The 13,327-nt window shown below is 44.4% G+C and overlaps 1 protein-coding gene across 1 annotated transcript in view; it reads right to left on the reverse strand.

The window, feature by feature from the left end:
* Positions 1-13,327, reverse strand: part of LOC308147831 (cilia- and flagella-associated protein 47-like) — a gene marked incomplete at both ends in the record, with an annotated part of 45,691 nt that overhangs the window by 28,558 nt on the left and 3,806 nt on the right. Inside the window, 28 exon segments of the mRNA XM_080520164.1 lie at positions 66-174; positions 667-772; positions 1,334-1,511; positions 1,588-1,674; positions 1,770-1,851; positions 2,057-2,194; positions 2,839-3,064; positions 3,145-3,261; positions 3,413-3,513; positions 3,663-3,763; positions 4,003-4,120; positions 4,726-4,906; positions 5,526-5,742; positions 6,335-6,520; positions 6,977-7,056; positions 7,203-7,350; positions 9,025-9,102; positions 9,180-9,311; positions 9,406-9,528; positions 10,334-10,464; positions 10,545-10,789; positions 10,867-11,083; positions 11,427-11,565; positions 11,567-11,747; positions 11,854-12,006; positions 12,223-12,436; positions 12,540-12,714; positions 13,075-13,304. Of these exon segments, the coding sequence (XP_080376290.1) occupies positions 66-174; positions 667-772; positions 1,334-1,511; positions 1,588-1,674; positions 1,770-1,851; positions 2,057-2,194; positions 2,839-3,064; positions 3,145-3,261; positions 3,413-3,513; positions 3,663-3,763; positions 4,003-4,120; positions 4,726-4,906; positions 5,526-5,742; positions 6,335-6,520; positions 6,977-7,056; positions 7,203-7,350; positions 9,025-9,102; positions 9,180-9,311; positions 9,406-9,528; positions 10,334-10,464; positions 10,545-10,789; positions 10,867-11,083; positions 11,427-11,565; positions 11,567-11,747; positions 11,854-12,006; positions 12,223-12,436; positions 12,540-12,714; positions 13,075-13,304 (4,193 nt within the window).

The raw sequence follows: 13,327 nt of genomic DNA on the forward strand, positions 1-13,327 counted from the left end.
ATCAGTTGTATGAAGCTCTTACATCCACTGACAAATCTAGGTCTCCCCTGTTCTCCGGTGTTTACCTGAATATTTATGTTCAGGCCAAGTGTAGTTAAAGCCTGAGCCACAATGATGTTGTTGTGGAGGATCTGCTCCAGACTGCTGGGTGAAGAGTACATCCTCCGGAAGTGGCTTGTGATCTGTTCACAATCACACAAATTATATAATTTGAACATCTTCTAAAAACTTTTATGCCAGGGTGTTTATGTCAGGGTCAAACTCCTTCAGACAGCCCCCTCCTGGCCAGGAGACATCTGTAAAAAAAAAACCCTGCATCTATTACCTGTGCCTCTTGAGGAACACACGCACTCAAAGTAGTGCTGAGCATGATAAGATCCCCCCTTAATCCTGCTCAAGACTAATTGCATCCTCATCACATCAATCACACTGCCACTTGCAGGTATTACCAACCATCTCTCACTCTAAACACCCGACCCACACACTGAAGACGACCTGCACAGATTACACACACACACACACACACACACACACACACACACACACACACACACACACACACACACACACACACACACACACACACACACACACACACACACACACACACACACACACACACACACACACACACACACACACACACACACACACACACACACACACACACGGACCAGATAAGGGCAGTATGCAGCAAGCAGAGCAGCAAGCACCAGTCCATCTGCCAAGTCCAGGTCAAAGTTCACTATCCAGCGTGCTGACGGGACTCCACCTGCAGATCAATACCAAGCACAACCCGTCAATCAGTCATACTTGTGAATCTGTAACACACACAGAGGTACCAACATAAGGGGAGGGTTTATGTTCTTAAAACCCGCGGATTAAACCAGGAGAGACACGTTTGGGTTTTGTAAAAAAAAAAACATTGAAGATGCATTTGTCATTTATTGCAGAAAAGCAAAGGTAAAAATGTTTTCAGTGGCTGTTGTTTATGGGGTGGAGGAGTGTGGTGGATGTTTTACCATCCTGGCCTTAAAGATCAAAATGACTTATGTTTGTAACCTGAAATTAAAAAAAAGAGTTTGACATTCCTGGTACATGAGATCTTGAAAGAGTTTGAAATTAAATTATAAGAAAGACTTTAGACACCTTTTTGAACAAAGCAGCTCAATAATTGACAGGCTGACAAATGAGCATGTAATATATCACACATGCAATCAAATTAAAGTCTTAACATCATGTTTTGATCTCAGAGCTGAATCATCTCAAAACTCTGCATGGAACCTCCAATTTAAGTAGAATTTTTAAAAAAAAGAGGTAGTCTGTCTCATACCTGAGCCCTGCACTTTGTCCCTCATGCTGCTATAGCGAACGTTGAGCCATGAGAGCAGCTGGAGCTCCCTGGATGAGTAGATGTTACTGGCTGAAGTGGTTGTGAGGACTTCGTCTGAGTGCATGTGGTCCAAAGTTGTCTTCACATCCTTCTCTGACACACGGCATAACACCAGCACCTGTGTGGACCCGGATCCTCATATAACTGTCGTTATGTGAGTTGCAGCTATAATACATGTAAGTGATGGGAGGCACCTTGAATATCTGCAGCAGCACATCGGTCCAGGATCGTTTACTCAAAGATTCATAGTCGTAGTTCAGACTTTGCTTCGTATTGTTTGACTGAGAGGAACACAAGCAGATTTGCTCTGAGAATTCAAGTACAAGACAAACAATTGGACTATATGATGGCACTATAATGTAAGTACACTTCATACCTGCTGGGAGCACCAGTGTTTAAACTCCAGCACATCCAGCAGGTACTGGGGTCTGATGTGACAAAGGCTGGCTCCCTGCACCCTGAACACACAATGACCGTCGTCCAGAGAAGTCAATCTTACAGGATGTGAAAATGTGTTTTAAATCATGCCACACGTGCCGAAAAATTGGGAAAGCTGGGTAATAACCAGGAGTTTGCCGGTACGATACCCCACGGCTGACATATCAACAACAGTCTGCTCAGGTCAGAGTCAGTTAAGATGTGTAGCATGTAAATAAGACCCACCTTAAAAAATCCAGCATAGCTTGATGCCACTGGAGCAGCCGATTGGTCCGCTGCTGCATATCAGCAGAAAGAGACCGACAGTGAGGAATACCTGGAATCTGTCGGCCTGTCAGGTGTTGGAGCATGTCAAACGCAGACCTACACACGCGAGCATACAGCACATGGTCAAGGAGAGACAGGTGAACCCATGAATGTATAAACATATGAGAGTCCACTCCAGTGTGAAATAGAATCCCTGTTTGGTTTCACTCCATTCATTTTTATTTTGAAAAAAAAAAACAAAACCTACCAAATATTATTTGTTAGCTTCTTTCATTAAGCAAGTGAGTGTATTTAATAAAGAGACGTATATAATTTCTTAAGTATCATAGTGTTTTCCTCTCTTCACTTTTGACTTTTTCCAAGGGATAATTGTTTTTTCATACAAACAAACATTGTTATACACACGTGTATTTTTGTTTAAATATTAATACATTTCTTATCTCCAACCAGCTATGAAATTGCCTTTGATAATTTTAGAATTGTTTTTTTAATGCATTATGAGCATGTATGTGTATGTGCATGTTCGCAAACTTAATCAGAAATGTTTATTTTCATCATTGGATTTCTCTCTTCACTGATGATGTCAGTACTTTCTCACCTTGAGTTTATATTTTGAGTGACACGATGAGCTCGCCCACTGGACTGGTCTGCGTCAGTGTTTGTATTGACGCTGAAAGAGGAGGAGCGATGAGAAGATGTGGCCTCGTTCGCTGTGTTTGCAGGGTGTCTGGGGTTTCTACCTCCTGAGCGTGTGCGGGACAGTAACGGGGTGCATTCCACTGGGCCATCCAAAGAAGCTGAACCACCTCTCCACAGCTAACAATACATTTTGGTAGTAAAGTCCCTCCTCTGTGTCAGCAGCGGGGAATTCTGGGACACCGAGGCTGGATGAGGACTCTCTGTGAGCGGAGTCGCCCGTGTCCCTGCTGGCCGTTCCACTCAGGCTGTCGCTGTCTGGAAGCGAATCTGGAGAGGGAAGATCCAGGCACCGTCCACACCAGCTCACATGTCAAACAACATAAACAGCACTCGCAATGTTTTCTGACCTGAATTCTTATTCGTTGAGCTGTTGTGATCAAACGATGAGGCTGAAGACGAAGTGGGGCCAGAGGCAGGACTTGGTGTGTGATAGCGCTGAAGGATCGCCTCCACAGCCGTGGCTCCTAAATGAAACACAGGCTCTAAGACACGGAGCTGAAAGTCCGACATCACGTACAGAGCTTACATTTTGAAAACCGTCTTAAATCCTGCAGACTTGTTTGGTGGCACATATATCACAGGTGTTCTTTTCCATTCAATGTCACGTTACAGTACCTGTCTTGAGAACGATCTGCTGCTCGGAGTAGTTCACAGCCACGTAGGGCCACACTGTCAACAGACAGTTCTCAGTGATCGCATACAGCTGCACCTGAAATCTGAAGGCATTAAGATGGATGAGAACAAGAACATAGGATGGCGCTATCTTATAAAACAAGTCAAATACTAAAACTAAATGTTGACAAGTAGAAAAAGTGAACCTATGACCAAATGAATCTGGACTGAGCACAAATAAAAACAAGGTTACCTGTTGTGTTGGTGGTCAGAGAAGGTGATGGTTGTGCAGAGAGACAGAGGTATGGCAGAGCTGAACTCCACCGTGCACATCAGGGAACGGGCACCGGTTCCCTGTTGGTGCCAGACAGAATAAAAAAAATGGGACATGATTCCATCATGTGATCTTCAGGCACGTACAGAGACATATTAGCACAAATTTCACTCATGCCATGATAAACTAGCACTTAAAGCTTCTCGTGATTCCTGATCCAACACACAGGATCGTCCAGGCTTCATTTACACCACATGAAACTGAATCCCTCAGCGATGGTTCACTTATTAGATGAACTGCTCCAACTCCAGCACTGTACCTGATGGAGGTCTTCAGCAGGGATAGTGTTACCCTCAGGGAAGACGATGGAGACAGGCTGTATCTCCGTCCCGTCTTCCAGTTTTACCTCATCCACTTCGACTGACACGCTTGTTCCCCTGCAAACGGCAAACCACGCAGACAACAATCAAACTAAAATAAGCTTGCTTTGTTGGGCTGCAGGTTTTCTGGCAATATTACAACCGTGAACTGGACCTAATGTGAGTTTTCAATTCAGTCCTGGGAATGTGGGACTTCCAGCCAGAATTCAGTTCCCTCTAAAAGCTGAAAGCAATGTAAACCACTTAGGAAAGTGGATTAGCATGTTGGCTTACAATATAAACACACATCTAACATGGCTGCAGCGCTGACAGTTAATGAGCCACGGCTCCACTGATCAAAGCCCCGGTGCAAAGAGGAACGTCCCCAAGTCTGCGAGTGCGGCTTTGTGTCCTCTGCATTCTTTGAGCTCCAACGGCTGAATGCAGATGGTAAATTGCCACAAGCGAGAAAAATGTAAATACGATAACAATTTATCAGTGTTATCGCTCAGCCGACACAAAACACTGACAACTGGTTACAAAAGTGATCCCACGTGTGATGCAAATAAAAAAAATGGAGGTACACATTAAGTCTCAGGTATGCTGAAAGGGACCTTGGAAATGACCTTTGTGTGTGTGTGTGTGTGTGTCTGCAGTATAAAATAGGCTGTTCGTGTGCCAACCTTAGGTAACCGTCAGCCAGCAAGGTCAGAGTGGCTTCTGCATTGGTCCTCAGTGGCACTGGCTGGAGAAGAATTATTGGGGGATGGATGGTGATGGCTGGGACCTGGAGGGTAATCGTGATTGACAGCTCTCTGTATGGCTCTCGTCCCTCATCTACTCCCATCTCCTCCCCTCTCGTGTCTCCCAGGTAAAGGGGGAGAGATAGGTGGATTACTCTTTCGGAGCCTGGGAAACAATTGTAAATGCAAAGTTGATGAAAATGATTTCACAACACATATATATGCTTCCTGTTTGATTACATTGCTCTCTACACAGCTGATATATTGTATAGTCCGTATTTACTCCAAGAAAAACAAAAGTATTTCTTTCAAGCCCCCAAATAGCCTTTAGGTCTTAAATACAAGCAGGTTAATCTCATCTAAAATAAAAGGATTTACTTTTACTTTACTGAAAAACAAAATGAAACTGAAAAATGCATTTTTAATTAGATTTTTCTCAAAGTACAAATTGCTGCTTTGACAACAATAAATGCTGTTACATGCCGTGTTGGTTGGTACGATACTGGCACATGCTCAATGTCCCTGCTTTCAATACAATGTAAAAATAAACTCGCTGCTAAATATATTTCCCCCTGACAGGTGCCATTGTAATGAAAAAAAGCTTCTGATGATGTGAAGGATGTTGTGCATAAGAAAACAAGGTATTTACAGTGAGGTGTGTTTTTGTGAGAGACGGCACAGCAGAGGGAAATACAGCCATCCATCATACCAACGTCTGTCTGGTTCCAATCATTGTTCACCTGCTCCGATGGCCTCCGGCTTGATGCTGACCATTAAACACACCGACCGGCCCGGCCCCAGACTGCCTGAAGACGGAGACACCGTACAGAGCTCCCTCTCGCTTCTGTTTTCTGCCGGTGCTGCTTTGGCTCTGCAGTCAAACCACCAGCGCACTCGGTCCCCGGTGAACGAACGCCAACACACGCTGCCTTCACAAGCTGCTTTCAGCTCCACTTTCTGCAGGGGGCGGGACGAGGAGCACAACAAACAGGGGAGCACAAGAGAAAGCTGTCACTGTCTGAGAGTCATAGAAATGCAAACAGGATGGAGTGAACAAGAGAAATCTAGAGAGCGGTGACAGATGTAATCAAATGAATGAGAATCAGGGTAATAATTGTGCTGCTAAAATGAAACATGAAAATACTGAGCATGGACATATGGCGCTACCTGTGTTGCAGTGTAAGACTGTGGTTCCACTTCAAACTGCAACCTCGAGGGGGATATTTCCAGTGGGGCACACAGCACTAGATTCGTTTACACAAAGCAAAAAAAGAAAAAGCATTGCATTTCACCACATAAACCTTGAAAAATTACTTTCTATTGAAGTCCACATTAAAAACACATCCCATGTTTACATATTGTTGTTAATTTGTCTCGCGATTCAACCCAACCCAATTGGCAAAAATGTCTTTCTTCTCTCTCATCTTGCATCCAGTACAAATACATATGCTGCATAGCAGGCCGTCTCTGACGCCTGCTGATCGTTGACTGAAAAGGTCTTTTAGGACAAACCCTGCTTCCCTATAGCGATCCCACCTGTGGCCTGTACGCGCGGACACGGTTGTGTCGCCATGGCGACGGTGTGAGACAGAGGGATGGCGGTGTGCTTCCTGCTGCCGGCCGCCACAGAGGAGGAGATGGACGAGGAGGTCGTGGTGGTTGCAGGTGATGTCGAGGCATAGGGCCATCTCACTCCGTTGACCATGATTGACAGGACAAAGTCATAGCTGGCCATCTGGGGGGGGTATGACATTTACTACATTTTCCCCCATGTTTACATCAGGAAAAATAATATTGCTTTGAACCATTTTAAAAACTGTGATGTCCAGTCTCAGGCAGAAGCAGCACATACGTGCATGGAGGCAGGAAAGTGTAAAACGCTGTGCTGCAATAATGAGCTGATAATTCTCCATCTTCCCTTGTAGTAAATTATCCAGTCTGTTCCTTTCACTTTTTGTTTTGTAATAATGGTATTAGGGAGGCAAGACAATCACCACAATTCTAACTGAATGTAGCCTGCACCCACAACGTGCTCTGATTGGGAAAAAAATACCAAACTTGAAATGTGTGCCGAGTTTCCAAACAAAGAGTCAATTCACAGACGCTTCACAAGCATTTCAGCTGGGTGTACTCCATCATCATTAAACTGTTTGTGTTGCAGACATTCTGAGAGTCTTTGCCTCAGTCATACCTGATCTGGGGAGAATATAAGGGAATAGTCCAGCGTCTGAAAGCCCTGCAATTCCACAACACTCAAACCTGGCAGCCTCTCTGCACACAAGAAAAACACAGCAAATCAACTACTTAAAATTGAAATACATCCATTAATAATAATAGACATGAAATGGTAAATCGTCATTCGATACACAGCCTCTACAACATATGAACTCAATGTATTGTCCTCAGTAAGTGCTTACTTGCTGAGGGATGAGGAAGTCCAACAGAGAACTCTTCATGTTCAGACAGGTCGAAGGTGACGCAGGCGACAGCTGATGATCGGTTTGTCAGAACAAACGGGGCCACACTGTGTGAACCGGCATACACCCTGTAGAAATGGAAATGGGACTGAAACATAGAGAGGAAATTAAGACGAGAAGACAAAGCCAATTGCTGAGATAAACATTAAAAAAAGCCAGAATTTCTTGGTTGAATCCTCGTTAGTGAAATCAATGTGACAGAAGTGACAGAACTTAAAATCATCCAATTACCTGCCATTTCAGCAGCAGACAGCCAAATCAATATCACATTCTCAATCATGTAATTGACTATCATTAGTCTTTCAAAAAGCCGAATGATTAAAACATGTCTGAATTCTTTTTTTACTTTAAAGTTTGAGTGAGAAAAGTTAGCCAGTAGCTCTTCTGGAAGAGCTACTGGCTAACTTTGAAGAACCATGTCCTTCCACAAAGAAACAAGTCCAGCACCTCCACAAATCAAAACCAAGAAGAAAGAATTGTATTTTCTTTTTATTTCACAGAGGAGAAATGTACAAAAGCAGATTTTCCTTGACTCTGCTTCTTTCAGAATAGCAACCCCTGCCGTTTCTGAATGCACACACACACACACACACACACACACACACACACACACACACACACACACACACACACACACACACACACACACACACACACACACACACACACACACACACACACACACACACACACACACACACACACACACACACACACACACACATTTTATTAATGATGATCAAATGGATGGATGGATGGATGGATGTAGTGAATTTAATTGCTTTTGCCTTAAATGCCAGCAACTGAACAGTGTGCCATCTGGTAAATTCTTTTATCCACAACTTTGAAGTCATACAAACAGAAATCTTGTAGAATCACTGGAACAGGCCCCATTGTGATGTAAAGCTATTGGAGCATGCTGTACACAGGAGGAAAAGAATGAGGGATTGTATTTGTTTGACTTATGCTGACTCACTTTAGCAGAATAAATTTAATTGTAGACAGTGAAGATGGCCGCTATGACAAAAAAAAAAGTTCATCATATTTCCTTTCATTATGACCGACTCTGCAAGCAGAATGCCTCGAAAAGGTTTGAAACATGAAATGTTAAGCTACTCGTTCATCATGGGGCATAATGAAAAGGCAGCCTGACTGGCCTCCAGTCCCAGCTCACTGTCACTTTGTGAGACTATCATAATTTGTAACCTGCTCCTGATTTGAATGCCTTCTCCACCAAGCATTATGCCGTTGAAATGATGTGTCATTTATAAACCTGTCGAGGTGCAAAGAGTGCTTCAACTGTGGCAGAGGGAATTCATTTTGTGAGCTGAAACCTATGTACAGATTACATATTAAACAACGAGTGTGCTCTTTGCTCAGCACAAACACGCTGTGTTTGAAAATAGTTTTACAGCAGCAGCTGTTCATTTTTATCTCGATTTAATGTGTAAATTCACTTCAATCCTCTGAGGAAACTGTATGAACCACACAGATTGGAGCTGTTTATAGATGAGGATCACGTTTCAATCAGCTGCTCAGTGATGAAGGATGGTCACGATTATGGATATGAATGGATGGATGGATGGAGGGATGGATGGATGGATGGATGTTTTGCAGAGTTGTAATTGTTGTTCAGGTTCAATTATAATAAAAATTAAAAGCATGGCTTCAATTTAATTTGTTAGACTTTCTTATCTGGCAGCACTGATTGCTGTTGTTTATCGTCTCCTTGTTCTTCCAAAGTGTGCACACAAACACTCACCACGCTGATGTCTACATTTGGAGGCTCCACTGATCCACCCACTCTCATCTCAATGGACTTCATGTTCCTCAGAGCAATCTGCAATACACCAACAGCCTCAGCGCTCTGCGTCTTCCTTCCTGCACAACTCCCGTCTCTCTCTTGCACTCGCTCACCTCGACTGTGGCGTCAAACTTGACGACGCACTCTGGAATAAACTTGATTTTGAGCACGGCCTGCCCCCTGCTTGGCACCGTGCCTTTCGATGGACTCACCAGCATGCCGGACATTGGGCACACATCTAAAACCTGCCTCAGACAAAGCACACACAATATCAGACAAGTGTACAATGGTTAAACAAGTGAGAAATACTGTATAGTGTGTGTGTGGTGGGGGGGTCACCTGGTAGTAGGCATGGTTCTGTCCTGTATTTTGTAAAACTGCAGTCCTGCTTGAAGGCATGTTGAGAGGCACTGATCTAAACATGACCCACTTCTCTGCCAGCTGAACACTGGTGGCTCCAACCTGAGAGGACACAAAACTCCCTTCTGTCTTATTCAATGCACGTTGTTGTGCTAATTCATATGTAGGACAGCCACTCTCCAATAACCTGCTATGTCTGATTAGTCATTTTTCCAACTCCTCCGAATGCGACAGCCCTGACAGCATGTGAATTAGGAAGGCGAATACAACTTTTTAAAACAGAACGACAGGTGCAAAAGAAGAGTTTGTGCACTCCAATTTTTACAAAAACCAAAAGACTGACTCAAAACGCAGCACATCTTGCTTCTAAATTGTGCTCTACTCTCCCGAGGCTGCTGTCGGAGCAGAAATCCATATCTGGCTCTTTGACAGATTTGGGCTCATATAGTTGTTGAACACCGGGTGAAAAAAAAATGAGTCAACAAAGAGGCTTCTTCTATTTGATCATTCATCACATACCATTTATCAGTCATGGTTTAACTGGTTTTAAAAAAATATATTTGCAATTCACTCCCAATTGTGGGTTTTTAGACTGACATCAAGGTGACATGACGCCCTTTCCGTTTCAGTATCCATCCACTAAGATGAAGCTTCAAAATAAAAAATAAAACAACCAAAGGATGCACGTAAGAATCTTTTATCTGGCTGGATTCCGAATGAAGCTTGCGTGGGCTGAGAGAATGGGTTTATTGATGCTTTGGTACTGCGTTACCGCATACCTCTGGGATCCAATGCGGCCTTCATGAATCAAAGGTGACAAGCCTACAAGTACTGTGTTTGATTCTCAAATAGGACATCGTAAAGTGGTTGTTGCACACAGACATAACACGGTATGTTATAGACAGACCTTGGCGACGCAGTGAAGACGTTGTGTGTTGCCCTCATGGACGCACAGGTCAAAGTCTCCCTCTGAAGGCGAGGTGAAAGAGGGATCCCACACCACCTCGCAGTCCAACTCTTCACCTGGCTCCACCACACCTGGAGAGAAGAGCAATACACATCCACATTGCTAAAATAGTTCCATGCAGAGCAGACTACAATGACTGGACTTGTGGCACCTGTGGCCGGCCGAACAGAGAACAGGATGCCGCTCTCCGTGACGACTGGTCGCCATGTGAACTCGGCGGCGCGGTTACGCTGGTTTCTCAGCATCACTGAGCTCCTGTATCCCGAGGCAGCGAGCAGACTGGGGCTGGGGTGGATCACCAGCTGGTTGGTGGAGAGGTCCAGAGCCAAGGGGACGACCTGGGCCTGGACTAGTATCTGACCTGGGTGCTGCTGGTTCACAGAGTAGGAAACCAGACTGAAAGAAAAAAGAAAAAAAAAGGCTGTGTTTGAAGTGGAATTGGGAGTTGGAATTGAGCTGCTTCTGTCACATACCCGTAGAAGGGCCCCAGCTTGTTGCTCAGAAATGTGAGTGGCAGGACGCCGTGAGAGTGCGGTGGCAGCACGTGGGACAGCGGAGAGGAGCCCTGGAGCTCAGGAAAGTCAACGTCCAGCTGTACCCAGACGTGCACCGACAGATTGTTAACCAGCTCCAGGTTCTGAACACACACTGATCCCACACACACTTCACCGAAGTCCACTGACAGAGGGCCTGATGAAGAAAGAATGAGATCTTTACCTGCTTCAAATAGTTATACTGTTTCAAACCTGATACTACTCTGACATTCAGTGCGAGGAATTAAAAGTAAACTATAAATAGACTCGTGTCTCTCTGCACTAAAACAAAGGAAAACATTTGGAGCAGCCCAAAGATTTGTATTTAATAGTTATCATACTCGGAATCAAACTAAGCTGTATATTTCCCCAGGACTAAAGTAAATTTGACCACTGTGCCTTTGACAGATCAGTAGTTGATGTATGTATTGATAAACAGTTTTCAAATATAATTTTTTGGTGTATTTTCTTAAGTTTTTTCAATCAAAAGATAATCAAACCTATAATAACTTGGCAGAGCTCCTGAGCAGTCAGAGTCCTGTTACAGTCTGCCACCTCCTGGCTGGTGGAGGGAACTGCATTTATAACCGCTGAAACCTGAAGAAAGACAAGAAACAGTTGAGCTGATGAGAAAAGTTTAACGAGAAATGTTCAATGTGAGCATCTGGACATTTACCTGATTGGTGACTGATGCCGTCTTTGGTTTGTGTGACTCTGAGACCTCGCTGTCGACCAGGTCACTGATACGCAGTGAAGGAGGAACCAGTCCTTGGGCAGGAACGATCCCAATGTCGACGTCCTGCATCAACCTTTCTTGATGTCTGGAAGCAAAAGCCCCCAAATCTCAGAACATGTTCATAAACAGAATTTTTTTTTGAAGAAAAAGATCCTCAGATGAGGATTTCTTTTATCTCACAGGCGGCTCACCTTTCCTTGATCCTCTGGAGCCGTGTTTGTCTGAGCTGCTTGGTGAAGTCTGCATAGATCTGACGATGCCGCCGCCTCTGCTCTTCCTCGTCCGCGGTGAAAGCATAGTCTGTGTCCACATAGTGATAGCGAGGTAGACCAGTGAAGATCGTCCTGAGGATTGCAACGAGAGTACTGTAAGTAACGGTACATGCAGTATGTTGATATGAGTCACATGGTTATTGTCATTACCACCCAATCACTCCTTGACCAATTGTTTGGATACTGAAGACATTAGTTTGTTAAAAGAAATCGATGAAGATGGGAGATAAAGATGTGATATTAATCCATGAGAGGTGACTGTGGCCGTTAGCAAACCATTGTCTTCACCTGTACTGTGTGTTTGGAGAAGCAGGCCTGATGCTGGAGGCTCGGTCATTAGGGAAGGCCAGGAACTCCTCTTCCTCTGTGTCGGTACTCTTCTCCCTGCGATGTCTGTGTAGCCGTGTTTTGTCAGCACTGAGGACGGCGGTCCGTACTATTTGACGGCAATGAGCAAGTTCACTGCGTTTCACGTGAAGCGGAGATGTGACTGAGCTGGACACTGGTGCGGTGAAAGGCAATCAAGAGCATTAGTCTCACAGACACTCACATTGATCATCATTTTTATGAGCGACACTCACAAGGATTTATTTTTGTTGTCTCACTGTGGCAAACAGCAGAAAAATGTAGCGTGAGCGTGTGAAAGCTGCAACGCTCAAGTTCAGCGACGTCCTCCGCCATGCAGTCGTCCTTCTTGCAAACACCATAACCCAAGACATCCAGTTTCTGATGCACCTGGAAGCTCCCTTGCTGCCGTGCATTGAAAGAAATGACTACATCCTGGGAGTCACAACAGAGACAGAAAAGTTTCCAGGTCACTGCTGTGCTTGAGTTCATGGATAGATCACTGCATCTGTGTAAATACCACTGCTCTGGCACTGCTGCACTGTGAATACTGTACATGTTTTAATAGCAATACTTCTATGTGTATTTTCCCTCAGTATTTCCATGTGCATACATTTATATTTATCTCAATATCTATTTATATATAGAGAGTCTATTCTCTGGGGTGCGATTATCTTGAACTGTCTTGAAGTATGTGTGCAATATTGAGCTGATGTGAAGAGTGAATTTCCCCATGCGGAATTAATAAAGTCTGATCTTATCTTATCTCTTATGTCGTCAGGGGCCTTTTGTCACCTGGCTCTGCCCAGGACCGATGGTGGCGGAGGACGGCTCAGTGCTGAAGTGTGCCACTTTGCGGAAGCTGAAGCTGACAGGAAGCTGAGGACAGAGGTTCTGCAGCACACACAGAAGATCAACATGTTGGCCTGTCACGCAGCTCAAGAAATCAAACCTCCCAGAGGGACTGGGAACCAGAGACACCGGCAGGCCAGAGCCTGTGACTGCCAACTCTGCACTGCTGTTCCCTGCAGAGACAAAGAAAAGCAAC

This window comes from Blennius ocellaris (genome assembly GCF_963422515.1).
Source record: "Blennius ocellaris genome assembly, chromosome: 24".
NCBI lineage: Eukaryota > Metazoa > Chordata > Actinopteri > Blenniiformes > Blenniidae > Blennius > Blennius ocellaris.